This window comes from Oncorhynchus gorbuscha, linkage group LG02, assembly GCF_021184085.1.
Source record: "Oncorhynchus gorbuscha isolate QuinsamMale2020 ecotype Even-year linkage group LG02, OgorEven_v1.0, whole genome shotgun sequence".
In the NCBI taxonomy this organism is placed as follows: Eukaryota; Metazoa; Chordata; class Actinopteri; order Salmoniformes; family Salmonidae; genus Oncorhynchus; species Oncorhynchus gorbuscha.
The window spans coordinates 79759067-79785107 of record NC_060174.1 but is presented as its reverse complement, the minus strand read 5'-3'; the positions used below and the strand labels follow the sequence as shown (position 1 = coordinate 79785107).

Here is a 26041-nt window from a genome sequence, read left to right as displayed (position 1 = left end):
AACAATACTGGTCAAATTAAGATCCTACATCTGTAGCTGCAAGCAATGAAGTTTAATCTTCATTCCAGAATATGTATCTTCTTGAGCACCTTGTGACATGTTTATAGAGGAATATAGATGTGGATAAAAACAGGTGATTCTTTCTTGGATCAGTAGGCATATCTGCAACACATATTACTTTAAACTTTTCCTCACTCCATGCAATCGAGATTAGTACATTTTGCCATGTTATTTGATATCCACATCACCTTGCCTCTATCTGTGGCACCCCAGTAGCACATAGACATATTCATGGTAGATTGGCATATGAGATGAGAATCCTCCTGTCGTCTCCACAGTCCCTGTTTAATTCCCTGCATGGTCAGACTCAGACAGCATGGTCCGACATGCCTGTAGCTTTAATGTGATGGTGGGCCGTCAGGAACACTCTCCTCTCCTCCATCTCCTTCAGACCAGGGGGAGAGGAGAGGTCGCCTATACCTATCATCTACCTGCCTGGAAAAGAAGACGGAAATGGAAATAGGTTCCGCATGCGAGCGATGAAAAGCAATTTCCAAGAGACACCCGTATCCCAACTACCACCCCTTCTGCTTTGATTATAAAGCTTTATGGTAGGAAATGATAGGAAATGACTTGACTGAAACACACACACAACCACACTCGCACATACAACACACAAACACAGCCACACTCACAGCACACAAACACAACCACACTCACACATGCAGCACACACACACACACACACACACACACACACACACACACACACACACACACACACACACACACACACACACACACACACACACACACACACACACACACACACACACACACACACACACACACACACACACATTGATTTAAGAACAAATCATAAACCGCAAACTTATTTCGTTTATAAAAATAGATACATAGATCTAACAACTGTCAACACTAAATTTTTTGCCACAGAACGGCAGTTGCAGTTCTATTGGTGAAAAAATAGATATGCAAATAGTAGGCAGGATCAAAACACCTGTCCTGTTGTGTATGTGAAGCATCTGTTAATCAAATCCAGGGGAAAGGTAGACAGCAGGAAAAATAATGACTAGAAGGAAAGCACGTCAGAAAAACTGGTTTGATGTATGGCTATGAGGCTGCAACTGTAATTAAACAATATTTCTTGGTATTTCCAGGGCCTACAGCATATGTTTCATGTCACAGAGTTTCATCACTGACAAACAGCGCTTGGCAACACAAACAAATGAGTGCTGTGCTGGCAAATAAAGATGTATTATACGTCGTTCTTTTTACACACGCTCCCAAATATTTGCAAGGAAACACTGCAAGAAGACATCTCTGACAGAGGAGTGAAAATAACAATGTGTTTCTCATTGTAAAGAGGAACAGTCTTTGTTTAGTTACTGTGACACTAGCGCTCAGATACGTGGTTAGGTAAGGTAAGTTCAGGTAACATATGTTTATATCATGGAGAGAACAACATATTGTTCTGTATGTGGGTGACTGTACTGCCCCTAGTTGTTTCAGTGCACAGTAGCAGACAGGTAGAATCCCAATTGGGACAGCTGCCAAATGGAAAGTTCCTTTCAGGACTGAGAGCAGTCACCTGTGGAAAGACACTCTGTAGCATCCTGTACCTGGTCTCTGTGGTTGTTATCTGGGCCTGTGGTGACTGACTTGTTCCAGTCAGGGCTCCAGCTGTGGCTGGTCTCTCCCAGGGCTGGGAGTGTCACAGATGTGCTTGTGGGTCATAGGAGATAAGCGGCCCACGGGACAACATTAGCCCTCATATTCATCGACCATATTTGCTGCAAGGCTGGAATGCAGATATAGGAGTGGAGGGGACGAGGAGAAGAGGAGCCACTCTCAATCCATTAAATCTCCTCTCTCACTGTCTAAAGGATTATCATACTTACTCTGTGGTCTTGTAACTTGTCAAGTCAAGTGTCAAAGCTCCTCCTCCTGAATAAGTGACTTGAGAGTTGCTGTCAACGTTCTCTGTTGTTCCCTTGACCTTAGCTTACCCTCAGATTCACACCAGTGTTTCTAACCATGGGGTAAAACTCTATTGTAGAGATTTGTGTGTTCAGCCATTTGTGCTACTGACACAGTTGAACCCAGATCTGTTACTGAGTGACAGTAATCAGTGCGGGGCGGTAGTTGTAGTCGTTAACAAACAGAGCCAGTGGGAACAGACAGAACAGACAAATGACTGCCTCCAGCCAGGCAGGCCTGGCTACCACCAAACCAGAGGATTAGACATGGGTTACGTCCCAAATGGCAGGCACTAGTAGTGCACTACATAGAGAATAGGGTGCCATTTGGGATGTATCCATGGACATACAGGCCAGGACCGGGAGGGAGCCATCCCATCAATCTCTAATTCAATCCCACGGGCAACTGTCCTCAGTGCTAACTGAGTTAACACAGTCAGTGTTGGGAGGTAATAAAGTTTGATCCAAAGTAGAAATCTTAGCGTTATAATGAATGGCCCTCAAGGCCCACAGCAGCAGCAGGAGAATGGCTTGTAATTAAGCCCTCTGATGGTACGTGGAAGAAATGCAGGATGACCAACAAAGAAATAGAATTACTAGCATGGGTACACTCAACTTGTGTAAGTACAGTCGACATAATGCCCATTCAAGTCATCCATTTCTATGATAACCACATCATCCTCTAAGACTGGGCCACACTCCACCTCACTACTCACTGGTAGAGAGAGATCACTGTATAACCCTCAGCCCCACAGGGCATTGGACTGACTAGACAACTAAAAGGTCATGTGTCACAACCTAACGTTTTCATTTAATGATTCAGCAACAGTGAACAATTTCATTTGAATATGCCAAAAGTATTTGTGCTAATAGATTAGTACTATAGAGAGTGTAAGGTTCACAGTGTTTTATTTTAATGGGTGATGTTTGATGTTGGATGATCCACATCACTAACCTACAGTATCAGAGTGAATGCACACACCAGCCAAAGATATTGGTATGAAGTCTGTACCGTACTGTATCCATGAGATAGTGGTATCATATACTCTCAGTAAGACCTCCCAGTCCCTGTGTATAGCCCTCCAGAGCCTGACCCAGAGAGAGTGAATCAGGACCTCAGTCCATCCTGTGTGATTGGTACTATACAGGTACCCAGCCGAGAGTTAATGCACTGTCACGCGTGGACGCTACCTCATCACACACCTCACTCCGGGGACAGGTCAAGAAGCCAAGAAGTTCTCCTCAAATACCTTCATGAAATGTACTCAATATTTTTCTCATTCTCACAGCTGTGCAATTCAGTATCATCTTCAAGGGCGATGTGGCATGTCTCACTAGTTCATTGAGAAGGGTGAGCAGTCAAGGGATGAGAGAGAGAGAGAGAGAGAGAGAGAGAGAGAGAGAGAGAGAGAGAGAGAGAGAGAGAGAGAGAGAGAGAGAGAGAGAGAGAGAGAGAGAGTTTATAAAACCTTTATTTTTTACTCAAGTGTTAACATAAAAAAATTGACACACTGCCTTTTTAGAAATGAAACAACAAATGTAATTCCTAAACAAAAATAAATACATAACATATACATTCAACTTATTTCATCAGCAAAAAATAATTTCCCCTCTTCTACAAAACAAAGCGCTCTTTCGTAGGCCCACTTCTCCTCAAATAATAGGAGATCTTTTACAGCTGAAAAGAACTCAAAATCTACTTTTATTCTTGCTTTCACTAATCCTTTAAAAACACATCTTACATCCTTCCCATATCCCGTTTCTATCTTATGTTTTCTACTCTTCTACACCTTAGCTTGTCCCAAAATAAAATTTAACATTTGACATTTTCTTTTCTGTTGTTTACTATATTGAAAACCCAAAATAAAAACAGTGTTATTGAAAAATTCCCCTACAGCTTTAAACAAAGATTCCAGCACTTCCAATAGAGGTTTTATCCTCTCACACTCCATAAAACAGTGAAAAATGGTTTCTCTTATATTACAAAAAGGACATCCATCTCTAACATCTGAATTAATAACAGATACAAAAGCATTAACTGCAATGATGCCATGTAAAACCCTCCATTGCATATCACCCAGTACCCTTTTGTAACGGTGGTTTGTACAGTGCCCTCCATGCTGGCTTTACCCTATCATCAATACCCAATTTTACCCTCCATGGAGTGTCTTTTCTATTTTTCAATTTATCTTTATTCAACACCTTGACACATCCCCTATACAGGTCCTTCCCATTCACCTCATCCAAACCCACCTCCTCCAACCCTCTCAAATCCAGCAATAACGCCTTTCTTTCTGGCTCTGGGATATTTGGTGTAATCCCTAGTCTTGGAAATGAGACGTCTTCATCTTGTACCTTCTTCTTGTGGCTACTAATCATACCCCATTCTTCCGCTGACAGAGCCTTCCTACAGCTCCCCAGCATTTGTCCGACAATCCTTTCCGACCTCATCCCCAAATGTTCTGCCACCCGTCTTCCATCCATTAAGGCGGGCCCAGCCATGGCCATTAACTGTCTTAAGGTGATGATTTTCCCCTTCACCAGAATCTTGGAGAAATGTGGAACAGCTGCAGTTGTACAATCCAGTCTTGCCCCATACAGAGGTTCCTCCAACAGCCAATGCACTGACTCCGCTGGAGTTCTTCTGGTCACCTTCATTATGCTCCACACTCTGAGAAGTCCTCTGTAAAACGGAGGTACTCCCTCCCTAGAAATCTGGCTACTATCAACCAGGAATAAATCCTTCTTTAAACCTAATCCTCCAACCCGCTGTAATATAAGACCTGCCAACCCTCTCCACACCACATTTTCCGGTCCATAAAGCAACCTTTGAATAAACTGAAACCGGAAAGCAGCAGCCCTACTAGCAAGATGTACAAGACCTTGTCCCCCCTCTTCTTTTGACAAATACAAAACACTTTGTGGAACCCAGTGATATTTATCCCAAAAGAAATCCACAATAATTGCCTGTATCTTAGCCAAAGGCCAGATGGTGGTTCTAAAACTGACAACCGATGCCACAGTGCAGATGCAATCACATTGTTAACTATAATAGTGCGCCCCCTATATGACATACGAGGTAATAACCAACGCCATCTCCTCATCCTCCCTTCCACCATTTCAACCACCCCACTCCAATTTTTTTCCATAGTCCCCTCATCTCCTAGGTACACTCCCAGATACTTAAAACCTCCCTTACACCATTCTAGCCCCCCTGGCAAAGCCATGATCCCTCCAGACCATTCTCCAACGCACAACTCTTTTCCCAATTTACCTTTGCAGATGATATTCCCCTAAAACGATCAACCATTAGACTCAAGCTATCCACCTCCGCTTGATTTTTCACTAGCACAACTACATCATCAGCATAGGCTGAGAGACGAATAGGAGGAATATCCTCTGAAAGGCACACCCCTGCAATGCGACTTCTAATGCTATTTAGTAGTGGCTCTATAGCAATGGCATATAACATCCCTGCCTAATGCCTCTACACACTTTAAAAGGAGCACTCAAACCACCGTTAACTTTCAATACACTTTCAATGTCACCATATATCACCTTTATCATGGCAATAAAACCAGAGCTGAACCCAAACGCCTCAAACGTGTGCCATAAATATTGATGTTCAACTCGGTCAAATGCCTTTTCCTGATCAATTGAAATTAGACCAGCATTCAACCCAATAGCCCTAGAGACGGCCAAAAAATCACGAATCAGAGAAATGTTATCCCCTATCTGCCTGCCAGGAACACAGTAGGACTGATCCGTATGTATGATTTGCCCCATCACCTCCCTCAGCCTGTTGGACAAAGCTTTTGACAATATCTTATAATCAGTGCACAATAAAGCCACCGGCCTCCAGTTCTTCACCTCCCTCGGGTCACCCTTTTTGGGCAGTAGGGTGAGGACAGCCCTTCTGCAGCTTATTGGTAGTAACCCTCCGGTTAAACTATCATTAGCTACTTCTAACCAATCCTCTCCCAACATAGCCCCAAAAAGACTTTAAAAAGTCAACGGGAAGCCCATCAATGCCTGGTGCCCTTCCATTTCCCATGCCTTTTAACGCAGTGTATAAATCCTGCAAAGACAATGGTTGCTCAAGCTCAACCTGAGCTTCTGCAGCCACCTTTGGGAGCCCATCAAAGAACTGCTGTGTCACTGTTTTATTCTCTTTGTACTCACACTTGTAGAGCTCAGCATAGAACTCTACTGCCCTCTTTCTAATTTCACTAGGGCTAGTGAGCTCTTGTCCAACAGCTGATTTCAGACAATTAATAATTTTTCTTTGTCCATTCTTTTTCTCCAAACCAAAGAAAAATTTGGATGAGGCATCCATTTCAGATATTCCCTGAAATTTACTTCTCACCAGTGCCCCCTGTGCTCTGATACCCAGCTGGTCTGCCAATGCAGTTTTTCTCCTCTTGAGGGCCTGAGTATGGCCTCGATCTCCTGTGGTCTCGACCAACGTCATGAGTTCCACTATTTCAATCTCTAGGGCTTTCATTGATCTGGTGATATCTTTGGTGACATTCCTCGTGTATTGATTACAAAATTGTTGAATCTGGATTTTCCCTATATCCCACCACTGTTGAATGGATACAAAACTGGCCTTTTGAGACCTCCACCTCTTCCAAAAAAACTGAAACAGTTCCTGAAGTGAGCATCACTCAATAAAGTTCTATTAAAATGCCAGTATGCACTTTTGGGTTTTACATGGTTAATGAACACCACCTCTGTTATTAAACAATGATCAGAAAATCCCACTGGAGTTATCACACTTGATTTACAGACCTGAGATTGATGCTCAAAAACATAAAACCTATCTAACCTGGCCATAGAGATGATGTTCTCTCTCACATGCGCCCAGGTGTACTGCCTTGTTCCTCCATGTTGACTCCGCCACATATCACACAATTCATTTGTTACAATGAGGCGTTTTAAAAACATCCTTGAGGCTATATGGGGTTCTTAGTTATTTCTATCTAAATCACTAACTGTGCAGTTAAAATCCCCAGCAATAAACAAATAATCTTCTTTGTTACATTTCTCAATGGTATTTGATAGTGTCTCTAAAAAAACATACCCTCTCAACTGTCACCACTGGGGCATATACATTTATCAGACACATAGTGATGTTTTCATACCTTGCTCTAACTTTTAATAACCTCCCCTCAACTACCTCTTCAACCTCATATGACAACGGCAAAAAACCCTTTGAGAACAAGATAACCACACCCCCACTTTTAGAGTTTTTATGACTACACACCACTTTCCCCCCACTCCTGTTGCCACATAACTTCATTTTCCAAATTACTGTGCGTTTCTTGTAGAAAAATTGTCACTTCCCTTTCCCTAATTAACTCATACACCATGGCTCTTTTTTAACATCTCTTGCCCCATTTACGTTTAAAGAAGAAATCTTAAAACTGCTCATGGATTAAAAAAATATACAGAGGAAGATCCAGCCACCACATCTCTTTACAGAGTTAAGACTGCAACTGAACTCTTTCATTTTCTTTAGAATTTACATCACTTATCACTCTTGTGACCACTTTCTTGAGTCTAGCAATTTCAGGGCTTTTCAAACCTCCCCCTGTAATTTTTGACATCAGAAACTTTGCTGATTCAATAAACAATTCACGTTCAGGGGAAAAAAATCAGTTACATTGTAATCCTGCATATATTTCTTCCCTTTTGTCAACTTCAAAAAATTACGTATCCTCTCGATCCCATACCTCCCTTCCACCCCATTTATCTCACTATATTGTTGTGACGCGTCAGATGACTCACTCTCACAATCTTCCCCAAAAGAATACTCCACCATCTCTATACCTTGTTCATCTTCAATTGATTTATCAAACTCTACCTTTCTCTTAGCATTAGACCCTTCACCACCCCTTAAATTCTTCCTTTTACTCCTCGGTATTTTGAAAACATCAGCTTCCTTTTCCATTATTTCAATCTCCTCTTGACTCCTAATTTCATTTTCCAGCACCACCTCAGCGACGGCAGTCGCAATCTCAACTACTGTTTCCTCTCCCTCTTTGTTCTGATCTACCACAATTGCCCCCGTATCCACACTGCCTCCCTCTCCTGCTTTTCCAACCACATCTGCCCACCTTCTCTCTTCTCCTGTACCCTTAGCATGTTCATCCCTTCGCGGTGGTGCGTTAGTTTCACCCGCACTAAATCTACTACCAGGCTCAGCGCGCTCATTTTCGGGACAATTACGCACCAAATGCCCCTCTCTTCCACATCCAAAGCATTTATTCGATTCAAGACATAATCAAATCCATCAATCTTAAAGCTAAATGCTAAATTCAGTTCATCTCCTTCCTTTAAAAAAATCATATGCACTTGTCTCCTATGAGACACAACATGTTTCAACAACGGAGATTTGCATCCAAAAGGAACCTTCTTTATTGTAGATACTATTTGACCATGGCGAGATAACTCTCGCTCTAACACTTCATCTCTAACAAATGGTGGCACGTTAGAAAGCACGACTTTCTTCTCCGGATTCATAAGCGGAAATACCGGCGTCTGTGTCTCCCGCAACACAACACCCATCTCAACTATTTGATTCACCTTTTCAATTGAATCTAAGAATATCACTACAGCGCTATTCATCCTTGAGGCTGATTTGATGCTATCATACCCAATGATAGCACCCACAGCCAAGCTACATTCTTCCACTGAACACCCTGTCGCAGCAGGAATCTTTACTCCATGCCTCCGACTAAGTTTTTCAAACTCTCCATTTTCACGAGTGGCCATAACAACCAGCCCCACCCGCTGGTTGTGCCCTCGCGAAAAACCAACCTCAAAGATCCCACCACCCCTATACGTACTTAATGATAGTTTAAACAAGATACCCTTAAAACAACTAAACTAATCAATTTATATATATATATATACATATAACAACCCGATAGAGTGAAAAAGAAATTCCATTCGCTCTCACAATCACCCCTGCTTGACGACTCACTCCCAGCATGCACTCCGACGAGAGAGAGAGTGAATCAAGGCTGAGCTATCCTATCTTCTCCTCTCCTTCTAACACTGCTTCTTTCCTGTCATATTTTCAATGAAGAGTCCAGGGAAAAGACAGAGGAGAGTCAAGGCTGCAGTACACCTCGACTGAGCTTTGCCAGTCTTCTCATCACATCTCCTCTCTTCTTCTCTTCTCCTTTCCTCTCTTCTCTTCCTGAATCTGATTGAAGAATAAACACACTCTTACAGAAGTATTGATGTTTATTTTAGAGGTTTAACTACGCTAAAGGTTCAGTGATAATCACAGACCCTTGGCCTGCTGACTTCCACAGCTACCTGTGGAAATTAACAATGAAACAAAGTGCTTCTGCACTTGTCAACAACATCTGGAGAGCATGATGTTACCATCTGCAGAGCATTTCTCTGCATCTCTCTCACAAGTTGTTCTCCACAAGCAATTATCCCCATTGCGAAACATTCCCCCAAAAAATCCATGATTTTAAACTTCAAGGATAACCCTGCCAGTGGTGTAACCACAGAGGACGGATGAGCCTGAGCAATAACAAGACAAAACCATATGGATAAACTCATAGAATATTCCCAAGCAGCATATGTTGCTGAAAAGAGAGGCAGGCATCTGTTTTGGCTGGTGATTTACTATCATTAGCATCACGTCGGCTCTGCTGTTGTATTCAGACAGACAGGCTGCAGTAAAGAAGCATTAGCAGTGATGTGGGTGCTGCAATGTCTCTTCACCATTTGTCTGTGTTAGGCCTCCAAGTGATCCCAATTACTGTATCTATGTTTAGGGGCTGCAGGGAAAGCATCATCAGTGATTCTTTACTGTTTCTACATGCTCATTTCTCACTTGCTCTGCTGTACATTTTCATCAGGATCTAGAGTGACACGTGTTGTTATAACAATACAGGTGGAGTTCAGCAGGTGATGGTAGTCATCTCCATAGGTGTCACTGCTCCATAGGAAGTGTCCGTCTGTGTGTGTATCTGCATGTCTGTATGGGAGTGGGGTGTATATGCAAATGAGACACATTCCCCATTGTTAGCCCCTGTGTGACCTACACTATCCTTTCCCCATTGTTACCTCTGTCTGTCTCTTCCCCATTGTTACCTCTGTCTGTCTCTTCCCCATTGTTACCTCTGTCTGTCTCTTCCCCATTGTTACCTCTGTCTGTCTCTTCCCCATTGTTACCTCTGTCTGTCTCTTCCCCATTGTTACCTCTCTCTGTCTCTTCCCCATTGTTACCTCTGTCTGTCTCTTCCCCATTGTTTGTTCTGATGGACTCCGTCGATCCTTCCTTCCCTCCCTGCAGTCCCACCTGATTGCCATTGGATAATCTCCCTCTCTCTCCACATCATGCCATTGGATAATCTCCCTCTCTCTCCACATCATGCCATTGGATAATCTCCCTCTCTCTCCACATCATGCCATTGGATAATCTCCCTCTCTCTCCACATCATGCCATTGGATAATCTCCCTCTCTCTCCACATCATGCCATTGGATAATCTCCCTCTCTCCACATCATGCCATTGGATAATCTCCCCTCTCTCTCCACATCATGCCATTGGATAATCTCCCTCTCTCTCCACATCATGCCATTGGATAATCTCCCTCTCTCTCCACATCATGCCATTGGATAATCTCCCTCTCTCTCCACATCATGCCATTGGATAATCTCCCTCTCTCTCCACATCATGCCATTGGATAATCTCCCTCTCTCTCCACATCATGCCATTGGATAATCTCCCTCTCTCTCCACATCATGCCATTGGATAACTCTCTCCACATCATGCCCCTCCACATCATGTCCACATCATGCCATTGGATAATCTCCCTCTCTCTCCACATCATGCCATTGGATAATCTCCCTCTTCTCCACATCATGCCATTGGATAATCTCCCTCTCTCTCCACATCATGCCATTGGATAATCTCCTCTCTCTCCACATCATGCCATTGGATAATCTCCCTCTCTCTCCACATCATGCCATTGGATAATCTCCCTCTCTCTCCACATCATGCCATTGGATAATCTCCCTCTCTCTCCACATCATGCCATTGCCAGCAACCTCCCCATCTCCCAGAATGTACATGGTATGTGTGTGTGTGTTTGTGTGTGTGAGTGCATATGTGCACATGGGTGTGCTGTGTGTGTGTAAATGGTGCAGGAAGCACAGTAAACGGTACCTAATAGGAACAGGAAGGAAGAAGAAGCTGCATGTTTGAGTGCTGTGCTGAATGCTTTTTACTGCTCTGCAGCTATTGAGGAGATGGCTCTTTAAACTCCTGTAATTACATTTTAACGGCCCTTCCTCATGGCTAACTGCCTTCATTACTGCTGTACCTGCCGCCCAACTGGCCAAGTGGACCTTTAAGAATCCCCCGCCCACTCCCGATGGATACTCAATGTGTGTGTGACCAGTTCCGAGACGCCCATCCAAATGACCACTGTTGTTTTAGGATTTAGATCACGCTTGGTGCTCTATGTGCAGTTTACAGTCTATAAGTCAGTTCAACGGTTGCTACATTGTTGACTTTTTATGCTGTGAGGTTACCATGAGCAGTTTCACAGTATCGCATCATTTTACACCGCTCCCTTCGTCTCTGTACGTCCCCATAGGATTATACCAGTGGAGGCTGCTGAACGGCTCATAATAATGGCCGGAACAGAGCAAATGGAATGGCATCAAACACCTGACATCCATGTGTTTGATGTATTTGATACCATTCCAATGATTCTTCTACAGTCAATAACACAAGCCCCTTCTCCCCAATTAAGGTGCCACCAACATCCTGTGGATTACACTGCTATGGAAGCTTCTATCGTCATGAGATTGAGTTTCCATTGTGGGCTGCTACCATGTGCTCTCCAATTCAGTTTTCACCTTTTACTCGAGATTGAACACGAGTCAAATCAGGAAATGTTATGTATATGCATGTATGCATACAGTACATCCTCAACAGCTAATCCATCATATATACAGTATATAGGTGTATCATATCATAGACTACACGTTTGAATCATTGCCATGCAAGAAGAATCAAAGGCAAATGATTTAGTTGAATATCTCCAGTAGTCCCATACAATAACACAGTTGCTAGTCTCTAAACTGAATCCAGGTGGAGTGTGTGTGCAGCAGCCCTCAGCTCCCGATACTGAGTCCAGGGTCATCAGGCTTGTACGTCTGTTCCATTAACAGAGCTATGCAGCCTGGAGAGACCATATCGACCTGAGGCACAGGGCTTATCTGATGCAGCTTATCTGATTGCTCCCTCCCTCCGCATACCCATACTCTGTCGATGAAATCCAATGATGCTCAAGGCTCTCGTGCCACTTGGTTCAAGTCTGTGGGGTTTGATTTCATTCCTGCATCGATTATTTGGCGAGTTTCTTCATTATTTATTTGGATTTTGGTGGCTGGGGTGCAGGCAGGCTGTGTGTGACTGCTGTCATATCTCTGTGTGGGAGGGAACAGCGAGGGAAGGGCCTTGAAAAGGAAACCCTGCCTGTCTTTGTTCACTTTCCACAAAGCCAATGAGAGAGAAGGCCCTTAAAGTGTTATTAGCTGGGCTGCTTTGAGGAGCCAGGTACCGACAGATAAACAGGTGGCCATTCTGAGCAGGACAGAGACAGAACTCTGGGTGGGTTGGGGGATATTTAGCAGCCTCAGCTTCCACTCTGGGTTGGGGCTCCAGCAGCCTCATCCTCCACCTCAGAGATAAATGTAACGAGCTGACGCTGGGACATAGTGCCCCCACTACCCACTCACACAACCTTCTCCCCATTCCTTTTGTCTTTCTCCCTTTCCCCCCTCCATCTCTCTCTTTCTCTTCCTTACCAGCATGATCCTCAGCAGTCACTCTCAGGGGGCTTTTTTATTTATCTAACTACTCTCTGAGATATGCATGGGAATTTTCTAAATGTACAGCCCCCCTTACCAAAAAATCCATCTACACTACCGTTCAAAAGTTTGGGGTCACTTAGAAATGTCCTTGATTTCCATAAAAAAAAACATAAATGAAATGAGTTGCAAAATAAATAGGAAATATAATCAAGGCGTTGACAAGGTTATAAATAATGATTTTGATTTGAAATAATAATTGTGTCCTTCAAACTTTGCTTTCGTCAAATAATCCTCCATTTACAGCAATTACAGCCTTGCAGACCTTTGTCATTCTAGTTGTCAATTTGTTGAGGTAATCTGAAGAGATTTCACCCCATACCTCCCAGAAGTTGGATTGGCTTGATGGGCGCTTCTTACGTGCCATACGGTAAAGCTGCTCCCACAACAGCTCAATAGGGTTGAGATCCAGTGACTGTGCTGGCCACTCCATTATAGACAGAAATCCAGCTGACTGCTTCTTCCCTAAATAGTTATTGCAGAGTTTGGAGCTGTGCTTTGGGTCATTGTCCTGTTGTAAGTAGGAAATTGCCTCCAATTAAGATCCGTCCACAGGGTATGGCATGGCTTTGCAAAATGGAGTGATAGCCTTCCTTCTTCAAGATCCCTTTTACCCTGTACAAATCTCCCACTTTACCACCACCAAAGCACCCCCAGACCATCACATTGCCTCCACCATGCTTGACAGATGGCATCAAGCACTCCTCCAGCATCTTTTCATTTTTTTCTGCGTCTCGCAAATGTTCTTCTTTGTGATCCGAACACCTCAAACTTTGTCTGTCCATAACACTTTTTTTCCCAATCTTCCTCTGTCCAGTGTCTGTGTTATTTTGCCCATCTTAATCTTCTATTTTTATTGGCCAGTCTGAGATATGGCTTTTTCTTTGCAACTCTGCCTAGAAGGCCAGCATCCCGGAGTCGCCTCTTCACTGTTGACGTTGAGACTGGTGTTTTGCAGGTACTATTTAATGAAGCTGCTAGTTGACTTGTGAGGTGTCTGTTTCTCAAACTAGACACTCTAATGTACTTGTCCTCTTCCTCAGTTGTGCACCGAGGCCTCCCACGATGCACAACACAGCATTTTACGAGATCTTCAGTTTCTTGGCAATTTCTCACGTGGAATGGCCTTCATTTCTCAGAACAAGAATAGACTGATTCTTTGTTTCTGGCCATTTTGAGCCTGTATAATTGAAGTCACAAATGCTGATGCTCCAGATACTCAACTAGTCTAAAGAAGGCCAGTTTTATTGCTTCTTTAAACAGAACAACAGTTTTCAGCTGTGCTAACATAATTGAAAAAGTGTTTTCTAATGATCAATTAGCTTTTCAAAATGATACAACGTGCCACTGGAACACAGGAGTGATGGTTGCTGATAATGGGCCTCTGTACGCCTATGTAGATATTCCGTTAAAAAAATCTGCCGTTTCCTGCCACAATAGTCATTTACAACATTAACAATGTCTACACTGTATTTCTGATCAATTTTATGTTATTTCAATGGACAAGAAATGTGCTTTTCTTTCAAAAACAAGGACATTTCTTAGTGACCCCAAACTTTTGAACGGTAGTGTACATTACAGCACAAAACTATTTCATATTTGACATCCCCATTACCTTCTCTCATGAATTCCCTATTACACTCCCATCAACCCTGCTGCATCACTGTCCTTGAAGATCTGAAATCAATACATGAACAAAAGATGATACGTGTTTAATGTGTTCTATAGACAGACAGTTACAGATAACTGCTTATTGTCCAAATCCATACTCTATTTATTATCTCCTTTTATCTTAAAAGACACACAATGACATTCCAATATAATGGAAATCTAACCTTTTGTGTTTTTCCTGAAATGAGTAGTAATGATGATACTCAGCAGTCGATAGATGCTTCTTGGCAGCACTGGCTGGCAGACCTGACTCCATTTTTAAACTGAGCCACTCTCTCGCCATCGCTACATCGAGCACGGAGGATGTGATACTGTCTGTGAAAGTTGATCGATGTGTATTAAAGTGCTGGGCTCTTTTCTTGTGGCCGTCAGTTTGGCATGAGAAGTGCTAATGGATTTTGGGAGACATGATTCACTTTTCATTAGCCAGACCTGTCAATCAAGAACCATCAGGGGTCTTTTTTAATATATAAAAGCCCCATACACCCTCTCCTCTATCAGTCCTTCCTCCATCACTCCCTGGCTGAGTTGACAGACTCAATCTCAATAGTGATTTATATTCCTACTGGGGCTATTCAGGGTACAATAAGGCAGATGGTGAAGCTCCTACATTACACTGTTGACCGTATCTGTGGGCTGTCTTTGCGCTGTCAACTCATAATGCAGAACCTCTAGTTCCACCAAGTGGCCAGGAGTCAGCATTACCAGGATGTTCCAGGAACACTTCCCAATCTCAAAGTAATGAGCCAGGATGGACACTTTTACAGCTGGATTTAGTTCAGTTGGAGAAAGAGGGACATTAGAAATGTTTTTTGGAAGCTGAACAAGAAGGGATGTTCAGTGCTCTCTCAAGATATACTCAACAATGAAATCCATGACCAAACACAACACTATGACATGTCTTACATATTTGAGTGTATCCCTGGTTGTAACCAAAGCCTCTTTCATCCCTCCTCTCTCTTCCAGTGTTCATCATGGGGTCTGGGCTGCTGGTCTATCCCTTTGGGCTGAACTCCACCCTGGTGAGGTCCTTTTGCGGGGACTCAGACATCTACTATGCCGGGGACTGCCAGATCGGCTGGGGATACATGCTGGCCATCGTCGCCGTCATGCTCACACTCTTCCTACCCTTCTTCGCCAAATACGCACCAAAGGAGCATCTGTCCCCAACCCCACTGCCCACTCTCTTATAGGACAACAACTGGCCCCACCTTCCCCAACCTCATCCAGTCAGTTTGCTACAGTACTTCCTACTTCCCTGTATGATGGAGATGGGAGAAACCCCTGCATCCACTTCTTCAGTAGGATGCCATTTTAAAAAGCCCTGCCTCTGACATACAACTAGGCTATACCCAACTGTGAACAACATTTATGTACTGTCTTCCTTCATACAAAAACTATTTCTTTGACCTAATGATTGACCTAATTGAATGGAACTGTGTTCTGTTAAAAAAAATTCTCCCAATAATGTCAAACGTTAACTCATATTGTTATGACTATTAATTCACATTTACTGTCAATTTGTGACTGCATTTCTGGTTAGACTTATTTCATATTCAGTATCTTTTCTGGGAAAAAAATACATTTGAAAGAAACACAAGGATTGACAACAAATCCCTCTGTTCAGATGGACAGAAGTATACAGCGTATAAACATTCATATCATGTTATACATACAACGTTGGTTTAATATCACTGTAACCGGACAGAGGGTGATGGTCAGGACTAGAACCATAATATGAATCTATGGTGACATTAAGTGGGCAATAAGAGTGGTCATTAAATATATCATTCCAGAATAATCAGGGAGTTGTTTCCAAAAAGAGAACGTGTGAAAATAAGGAGAATCTTAATGAGAAGGTAAAGTATGGCCTGAGATTAACAGACAATATGAGACATTTCTACAGTTATCAAAAAACATGGACATGCTTCTATCTCCAATGGATCAATGCGGATTTGGCAAACAGTAAAGACAATGAGAGACCCGTTTGACATCAAGACAAAGCGAGGATTAGAAAGGATATGAACACGGACTCAGGTCTCAACACAGTGAGCGCATCAAGGATTCTGTCCAGTGGAGTTTGAGGAGAGTGGATTGTATAAAGGTTTAGATCCAGATGCTGTTTTTATCAAGCATTGAACACTGACTGAAGGGATGTCATAAGATGGACATGTAACACAGTGAAAAATGACCCTTGGGGACTCACCATCTGACTTAGCCTACATCTTCAACATGGTTTTAAATTGACTATTGGACAGTAAAAATTCTAAAGAAAGAGTTGAATAAATATGTTTCAGTGAAGGAGCTGTACCAAACAATATAGAAGCGTCTGACCTGCCTTTAAGACAAATTCATATAGATAGGTGTGCATAGTAATAATATAATACTTGTCTGATAGTTAACTTTTGAAGACATATGAAAAGCATTTGTTATACATTTTATGTTGGGATGACATGACATCCTTCTACCAACCTTTTCCCAGAGTTCCTAGTGTTAATATGGTTGTCTTGTTAACCCAAGTCATTATTGTTTCAGTTTTTACACCACACAATACCAGGGTTGGGGTTAATTCAACCAATTCTAATTAAATTCCCTTTCCCTGTAAATTATATTTAATTAAATTTAAAGTCCAGGTCGTTAATTCCAGTCCTTGAATTTAGAGAATTCAATTCCTTTCAATTCCAATGTTAATTATTAAATTCCCTATCCAATACGATCCTCAACAATTCCACAAATTCTAATTCAATTCCCTCAGGCTGATCATGTCACAGTTCAGACCGCCCAGCTAAACTGGAAATATAGAAATACAAGTTGAAATGATTTAAAACAAATAATGCAGTCAATGTTTGATACTATGTGCATTCATTCCATTAACTGGGAAATGTACAAATATTGAATTCCAATTTAATTAAATTCCAAAGATTAAATGTTTTTACAATTTGAATTCAATTACAATTCAAGCAGTCCAACAGTCTAATTCAAATTCCATAACTTGAAGATAGTTGAAATTCAAATTAAATTCAATGTAAATTCTCCACTTCATGAGTGAATTCAAGAACTGAAATCGAATTTCACATTAAATTGGAATTGACCCCAACACTACACAATATTAGCTATACCCTATAATTCAGGACTACATTAAATCAGGCTAAAGGCAATTAGATAAAACAGCATTGTCTAGAAATGATTGACTAGAGTGCAGATGAAGTTGTGGTTAGTTAATAGTAAAACAGTTTATCTAGATTAGATGATCTGCTCTGACCATACCAACGTGTGCCTTTATAACAGAACCAAGACAAGTTACTTCAATACTATTAATATCAGGTTACCAGGTTGCTTAAACTGTGGATATTGTAGTGTAAAATAGTTGTAATTTTGTTATTTTCTCTGTGTGCTGTACTTGTCCTGTATGTGTTTCAAGATGTGCTTCTGAACATTAAAATATTCTCTAGAAGAAAAGAAACGTATGTCTTCTAAAATCTTGAAGGTAATGACAGATAGAACAAACTGTACTTGTGTTGAATTATGCTGCTGACACTTTGCCAGTTTATTCACAAGAGGTAAATAACTTTAATCACTAAATTAAAAGGTTGCGACATATATGTAGGATTTTTGATTAATTTATTTGCAAATTAGAGTGGTAGAGCTTGAGAGCTATACAAATTTAACTTAGCTCAAAGTTATCAGTGTTCAATTGACACATTAACCACGTAATATGTGAAGCACGACTTAAAATAATTACATTCTGAGATAAGGTAATGGACTAGTGTTTTTGCCATCCCATTCCTCCTAATATAATGATTTTATTCTAGTCATGTTTCAAGGACAAATTGTATAATTTCCTCCACTACACAGCCAATGTAACAAATATTTTACATACATACTGTATTCTAAAGTGTGTGTGTGTGTGTGTGTGTGTGTGTGTGTGTGCATAATGCTGGTGTGAACTTTGGAAATTGCCAAATTACTTACAAAGAGGGAAAAGTCTTGATTTAAAAAATTGTACTTGTGTTGCCATGTTTTGAAAAGAAGACCAGGAAAGAAATGTTGGTATTTATATAGGACCTCGTACTGTGCTTGATATTGGGAAAGACTGGGATTCACTTGCTGCACAGGATTTGTTACCCGATATGTTGAAACATTGTGTGTCAAGTCTCAGCACTGGTGAAAGTGTTTTTTTGTAGAGAGTAGTATTGGGTTTTCCATTGTGATATTGTATGTTGATTGTAAATAAACTAATAACTGTATGTGGGTTCACTTTTCATCCAAAACAGCCCCCCATTTTTGAAATACATATTTTGAGATATTACTTCATCAATGTGTTTGTTTAACCTGAAACTAGTCTCTTGACAAAGTTTGCTGTTCTGTGAATATTCTTTATAATAAAATGTTTCATAAATGAGGAAGAGAAAGGGTTTTTATTTGTGTCCCAAAACTGAATGACACATATGAAACATTGGAAATATGTGTATAAGACTATATAAAAATGGGAAGAAAAATAATTAAATATATAATCTGCTAATATATAGATGCAATTATATAATTTAACATTGTGAAATTAATAAACACAATCTTAATTTGTTGTCATAAACAGATAACAAGCAGATGAGTTCTGACTATTCTTTCAAAATAATGGGGAATCATGTGCTACTCATCCCTGGAAGAATCTTCCAACATGTCAAGTATCAACAGTGCCTTCGGATAGTATTCAGACCCTTTGACTTTTTCCACATTTTGTTCCGTTACAGCCTTATTCTAAAATGGAATAAATTATTTCTTGTTTTTATAAATCACATAATGCCCTACAAAGCGAAAACATGTTTTTAGAAATGTTTGCAAATTAAAAACAGAAATACCTTATTTACACAAGTAGTCAGACCGTTTGCTGTGAGATTCAAAATTGAGCTCAAGGTGCATCCTGTTTCCATTGATCATCCTTGAGATGTTTCTACAACTTCATTGGAGTCCACCTGTGGTAAATTCAATTGATTGGACATGGAAAGGCACACACCTGTCTATATAAGGTCCCACATTTGACAGTGCATGTCAGACAAAAACCAAGCCATGAGGTCGAAGGAACTGTCCATAGTGCTCAGAGACAGGATTGGGTCAAGGCACAAAAAAAAAAATCAGCATTGAAGGTCCCCAAGAACACAGTGGCCTCCATCATTCTTAAAATGAAAGAAATTTGGAATCACCAAGACTCTTCCTAGAGCTGGCCGCCTGGTCAAACTGAGCTATTGGGGGAGAAGGGCCTTGGTCAGGGAGGTGACCAAGAACCAGATGGAGCTCTAGAATTCCTCTGTGGCGATGGGAGAACCTTCCAGAAGGACAACCATCTCTGCAGCACTCCACCAATCAGGCCTTTATGGTAGAGTGGTCTCAGTAAAAGGCACATGACAGCCCACTTGGAGTTTGCCAAAAGGCACCTAAAGGACTCTCAGACAATGAGAAACAAGATTATTTGGTGTGAAGAAACCAAGATTGAACTCTTTGGCCTGAATGGCAAGCGTCACGTCTGGCACCATCCCTGCATGGTGGTGGCAGCATCATGCTGTGGGGATGTTTTTCAGCGGCAAGGACTGGGAGACTAGTCAGGATCTAAGCAAAAATGAACAGAGCAAAGTACAGACAGATCCTTGATGAAAACCTTCTCCAGAGCGCTAAGGTCCTAGGACTGAGTGACGGTTCACCTTCCAACAGGACAACAACCCTAAGCACACAGCCAAGACAACACAGGAGTGGCTTCGGGAACAAGTCTCTGAATGTCCTTGAGTGGCCCAGCCTGAGCCCGGACTTGGAACCTGAACAAACATCTCTGGGGAGACCTGAAACTAGCTGTGCAACAAGGCCCCCCCCCCCCCCAACCTGACAGAGCTTGAGGTTCTGCAGAGAAGACTGGGAGAAACTCTCCAAATACAGGTGTGCCAAGCTTGTAGTGTCAAACCCAAGAAGACTTGATGCTGTAATCGCTGCCAAGGGCGCTTCAACAAATACTGAGTAAAAGGTCTGAATAATATTTCAGTTTTTTATAAATTAGCAAACATTTCTAAAAACCTGTTTTTGCTTAGTCATTATGGGGTATTGTGTATGTAGATTGACGAGTGGGGAAACTATTTAATCAATTTTAGAATAAGGCGAACGTAACAATTTAGAAAAGGTCAAGGGGTCTGAATACTTTTCGAAGGCACTGTATATACAGCAGGACATTATATAGGATCCTTCAGTTTCTAATAAAGATGACAACGCTTGAAATATAGGATCCCGCAGTTTCTAATGAAAAGGAGAACACTTGCCATATAGTGATATTCACAAGGAACCATGGACAAAAACAATTGTATTGCCCTTGAATTGCCCTTCACGTGTTTCTGTGCCTCTGATCAGACTTCACTGAGTGATTTCACCAGGCCCCTCATCTCAGCATCCGATGCTTTGACAGACTCCTGTGCATTCATCTGCTCGGAGTGCAGGGCAGCCCTGACAGACATGCAGGTGAGTGTGTCCCTGGTGCGGTCGTAGTTTCCCACACAGCGGTGCACCTGTCCTCTGATCAGCCTGGGAAGGTCCAGCTCCTGGTGGGGATGGAGCAGAGATGGGTCAGACACAAAGGGTATACATCCTCCACAACACTGTAAATGTAACATAATGGGTATCCACCCTGGAGATACAGTATGATTTGAGAATCCATATCCTCCAGTCAAAACAAACTACTGCTTTATAATGCTGATGATCAGTAGCAGCTGGTAAGAATCCTGTGGAAAGAAAATTCTAATCTACAAAGTTCTTTATGTTTAAAATAGCTGCCTTTTTAAGATTACATTTTTTATCGCCTTAAAAAACACTCAAATTCATTTGGTGAACATGAAGTAATATAATGTTGTCCTCTGACTAACTCTACAGCCCTTGGCCTGCTATTGTATGTCTCCCTTTCCTATTAAAGAGGAAGTGTTTTTCTTACTCACATTTTCATAGAAGACACACTGCACCACCTCTTTCCCATCTCTCATGAGGAAGTTCTTAGCTCCATGAGACCCGGCGGTGACTGCAGAGTCAAGAGTAGCTGTGGGACGAACATAGAGTAGAATAAAATACAAACATTTTGTAAATACAGTACAGGTAATGGTAAATACAATGTTAGTGAAGAGAAACTGAAAACTAACCGAAAATCTCAAATAGGTACGGAGCACTGTCCTTGAACTGGCTCCAGTGTCTCATGCCATCGATGACAGCAGTCAGGATCCTCAAAGAGTTCTCAGTTGCTGGTTTGATCTGGAACACAGGTGGTGTCTTCCCAACATAGGAAACATGAATGCTTTAATACCTGCCCTAGCATTGAATAACAACATTTACAAGGCTCGCATAATAAAATATATTAAGGATGCAATGTTACTGTATGAGCTGTCATTTTTAACTAGATTAAAGATTTCCAATTGGGTTAAATATGAAAGCTATATCAAAGTTATTTTATGGTAAGTAATCAATGAAAACCTGAGTTTTCCTGCAGTATGTTACACTATAAGTTACAATTAGCACAGATTACTTACATGTTGTACCTGAGACTGAGAGGTATTTTGAGATTGAAATATGTCTCTACTGTCCATCAGCTGTTTCTGTAGCACAGTGTTGGTGGTCATTTTAAACTTCCAGGATGTGTCCTGCTTCTGCTGCTGTGGTCCAGGTCTAGGAGTTGGTCTGTTTGGAGGGCCAGGAGTTGGTCTGTTTGGAGGGCCAGGAGTTGGTCTGCTTGTTGTGGTAATGGGTGTAGACTGCTGGGAGCAGAAAGGAGGCTCTGGTGGGTTGGCCTGTCCCTGTCTGTAGCCAGACTGCTGCTGCTGACCCATATGAGAGTAGCTACCTGGGGGTACTGGCTTGCTCTGTGTGTTCCCACTGCTGCAAGGGCCGTTGTAGTTGCTCTGTCTGGGGTTTATAGGGGCTCTGGAGTCCTGCCTCACTGGTGGCTGTTGCTGTCCTATCTGCGGACTGAACATATGCAATATAAGTAATACGACTGGTTTATGTGTTGCATAACCACCAGACAACCCCAAAAAAACATCTCTAAAACTGTACTTACTATACAATATATAGACCCTGTTTATCTGCAGGTTAACTTTTAAATGTGCACTGCAAACATTTTTTAATTATGCATCTATAATAACTGCCTCTACAGAGAGCTACAGAGACCTATCAACTGACCATACCCTGTATTCACAGCTTTATATGGGTGTGGTAGAGGTGCAAAGTTTCTTCTCACGGGTTCAGGTGCAAGTCGACTGTTTGGATACTGAAACTGTGGTTGAGACTGATGCTGGTTGCCTTGTCTGTTCCACTGACTGTTCTGAGCAGCAGGTGCAGGACAGCTTGGGTCTTGATCTTGGAAATATTCTGTGTTACCTGAGCAGAGGTAGAAAGTATTATAAAAAATGTTATATTAAAGCATTGATATGAACAGCAAAATTGCATTTTTCCTCACGTAGTGCCATCAAGTGACTTGGATATCTCTTTCGCTTTGAAAATCCAGAATAAATTGATAACAGCCACATTTATGAATCGCACATGATTATAGCTAATACTGAAAAACACGAAGTAGCCTATTTATCTTACCAGATATGTTGTTGGATGAAACAGCGCTGTGTGTGGACATGTAGTCATTGCTGGAGCAGAATTCATTCTCAGAGGGATTGGATGTCAAAGGCAGCCTGCTCCTTTTCTTCTGGGTAAACAGAGGCACAGAGAGGCAGCCTGGAAAGGAAACAACCTATACCTGACAATCAGTTTATTTCATGAATGCAGCCCAACTCTCATTTCAATTTCACAAACCTGCAGTAGGTCTGGCCTGCTGCATTTCATATCTTCTCATCTTATTGCAGTGTCCACTCAAAGAATCTAATGAATTCATAAAATGTAAAATAGTTAGAACTAGCTTGCCAGCCACCTGTAGCCACAACATCAGACCACTTCTTGCTAATGTTAGCTAAGGTTAACAGGGCCTAACTTAGCTAGCTAACGTTACTGACCTTAGCTAAAGCAATTGTTATCAATAGCTATTTCAGTTTTAGTAGCTAACTTAGCTAGCTAGATAAGCAACAACTAAAGCATCGTCCTCAAACAATAATTAGTTTTAATGAAGTTACATTAAATTAAATTATGTATTTTCAGTGTACACCTGTGGTTGCTGTTCCAATGTAACTAAATACCTGACTAGCTGGTGAGCCAGGTCTCCTCCTAGCCAGTCAGATGGTCACGCGCAAATGCCCGCGATTTCTCTGGTAATGACGTCTTGGCTAGATAGAACACTTACCTAGCTACTAGTGCAGTGCACCAGGACAGGGAGGCTGCACATTAGCTATATAAATATGGTAGAAAGAGAATGTGGCCTTTTCTGTAGCTTACAGGCTGGAGATAAAATGTAATGAGAGGGACACTTTTTACAATCAAATAGCCTAACCTAAATGACGCTCAATCAAAACAAAAAAAGGCCTGTTATGTTAACAAACCACATATCCTAAAAACAGCACATGTCAAATTAAAATGGACAATATGGAATGGACGATAACGACTGTTGTCCAGGAATTTCACCCCATTGTCATGATCAGTGGTTTGTATCCTTCAATTTTTTGACAAGCCGATTAATTGGGGCGGCAGGTAGCCTAGTGGTTAGAGCGTTGGACTCGAATCCCCGAGCTGACAAGGTAAAAAATATGTCGTTTTACCCCTGAACAAGGCAGTTGATCCGCTGTCATTGAAAATAAGGATCTCTTCTTAAATGCCTTGCCTAGTTCAAATTCTGAATTTCCCACTGTGTAAACACATTGCAAATAGGCTCGCGAATACTGCTGATAAAATTGGGTAGCCTAATGGATTATTCACAGGAATCAGGACTGATAATGCCATGCCCTGTTTTACAGACGATGGGCATTCATTCATAAAATTCCATTGTGGTCTACACTACAGTAAGCACAAGCACGTCTTTTTTGGTCCTTTCCGGGTGTCGTTTTTTGGTGGTAATGTAGGCTTACCACATATAATTCAATTTCAGGTAATACTGTTAGGATACACCTCAATAAGCATGGATCGATGCCTACGCCTTTTGTATGTGTTTGTTTTTGTATGTGAAGTTCCGGACCGGCCTTGATTTCCACGTCCACATTGGTTTTTGGTCCGGACCAAATCTGAACGCATCATAGACGTCTATGTTTGGTTCAGATTTAGTGCAGTCCAGACCGGCCTTGCTTCCATTCAGCCACAACAGCATTATTAGTGAGGTAGGGCATTTATGCCTGGCTCGCAGTCGGCGTTTCAATTCATCCCAAAGGCGTTTGATGGGGTTGAGGTCCGGCTCAATGCGATACGCAACATCCAGGACTATCATTAGCCTGGTAGTGGGAAATGGTGTTTCATAATGAACATATGGATATTTCCCCGTGTTTTTCACCTTCTCTTCATTAAATCGAGTTAAGGAGGACATCAACGCCTTTGCTGCCTGAATTGAGAATGTTATGTATGAACTTGCATAAACAATTCATGTTACTCCTCTTGTGTGTATGTGCAGGTAATATGAAACACTTTGATTCATTTGCCCTCCTATGTGAAACAGCGCTTGCCACAGATCTACTAGCTGAGAACCGGCTCATCTCACATTTCATCAGGACCTTTCTGTTACATTTTATTTTATTTTATTAGTCAACACAGCTCCATCCTGTCCATTTCCCAAGCACTGTAGTAGTACCTCTTCTGACACAATGACAAACCAGCTGCTTACTCAGCTAAATCTTGAGATGTGAATGTATTGTTCATTGTAAATAAGTAGGGGGGAAATTACCCGTTTTTAAGTGGTTGAATGGTTTCTACCAAGAGTATTTGCACAATTGATCATCCAACTCAATAACAATCCAAATTCTCTTGGATCCTGGATCAATATGTTTGTCTACTGATGTCCTTATCATAACATACTGCTTTGTAAATGGTGGACTAAACATCCAAGTGACCATTTCCTCTTTTACGTGGCCACAATCTGCATAGTAACTGGGTTTAGTAGGCTATAATTGCACAATAAAATAACTAGGGTTAGGAAAGATTTCCTTGGAACTTGAGTGTGAAGCGAACCTTTTAGCAGTGCTGCCATTTCATCAGGAAGATGCTGCAGGCCAGGCAGCTGAGCCTGCAGGAATGGATCAGTCTGCAGAATAAATTGAGGAGGCAGATGCTGGCTAACTAATTAGTGCTCAGGAATAAGATAATGGAAAAAAATATATAAGTTTATTAAAGAAGTTGAATCGGTTATAATTAATTTCACAATATATCCTACCGATCCCTGACTTTGGCGATGTCATTTACAAATTAGCCTCCAACACTCTACTCAGCAAATTGGATGCAGTCTATCACAGTGCCATCTGTTTTGTCACCAAAGCCCCATATGCTACCCACCACTGTGACCTGTATGCTCTCGTAGGCTGGTCCA

At 41.7% G+C, this 26041-nt stretch overlaps 2 protein-coding genes across 7 annotated transcripts in view; one reads left to right on the top strand and one right to left on the bottom strand.

Moving 5' to 3' along the window:
* LOC124010601 (transmembrane protein 211-like) overlaps positions 1-18495 on the top strand; it is a 171713-nt gene extending 153218 nt beyond the window's left edge. The window contains exon 3 of the mRNA XM_046323257.1: positions 15550-18495. Within this exon, the coding sequence (XP_046179213.1) occupies positions 15550-15776 (227 nt within the window). The 3' untranslated portion in view covers positions 15777-18495. The remainder of the gene's footprint in view (positions 1-15549) is intronic.
* A 2172-nt stretch (positions 18496-20667) lies between these two features.
* On the bottom strand, positions 20668-24376 carry LOC123994563 (spermatogenesis-associated protein 22). 6 transcript variants are annotated; one of them, XM_046297337.1, is made up of 8 exons: positions 23778-24376; positions 23401-23466; positions 23185-23338; positions 22782-22974; positions 22137-22563; positions 21744-21870; positions 21546-21643; positions 20668-21155 (listed from the first exon to the last, which is right to left on the bottom strand). In XM_046297337.1, exons 2-8 carry the CDS (start codon positions 23428-23430, stop codon positions 20964-20966), a joined length of 1221 nt encoding a protein of 406 aa, XP_046153293.1. In that variant the 5' UTR covers positions 23431-23466; positions 23778-24376; the 3' UTR covers positions 20668-20963. The 6 variants fall into 6 exon arrangements, with proteins under 6 accessions (XP_046153293.1, XP_046153269.1, XP_046153277.1 ...); XM_046297313.1 differs by having other exon boundaries at positions 22128-22563; positions 23778-24371; XM_046297321.1 differs by having other exon boundaries at positions 22128-22563; positions 23185-23322; positions 23778-24369.
* Between the last annotated feature and the right edge of the window lie 1665 nt (positions 24377-26041).

Coding starts and splice junctions, on each gene's coding strand:
- LOC123994563 (XM_046297313.1), bottom strand. CDS start 23,430: ATGAAATGCAGCAGGCCAGACCTACTGCAG. Junction 22,564..22,781: donor TATAAAGCTGTGAATACAGG/GTATGGTCAGTT, acceptor GCATATGTTCAG/TCCGCAGATAGGACAGCAAC. Junction 21,156..21,545: donor AGTGTGTCTTCTATGAAAAT/GTGAGTAAGAAA, acceptor CATCCCCACCAG/GAGCTGGACCTTCCCAGGCT.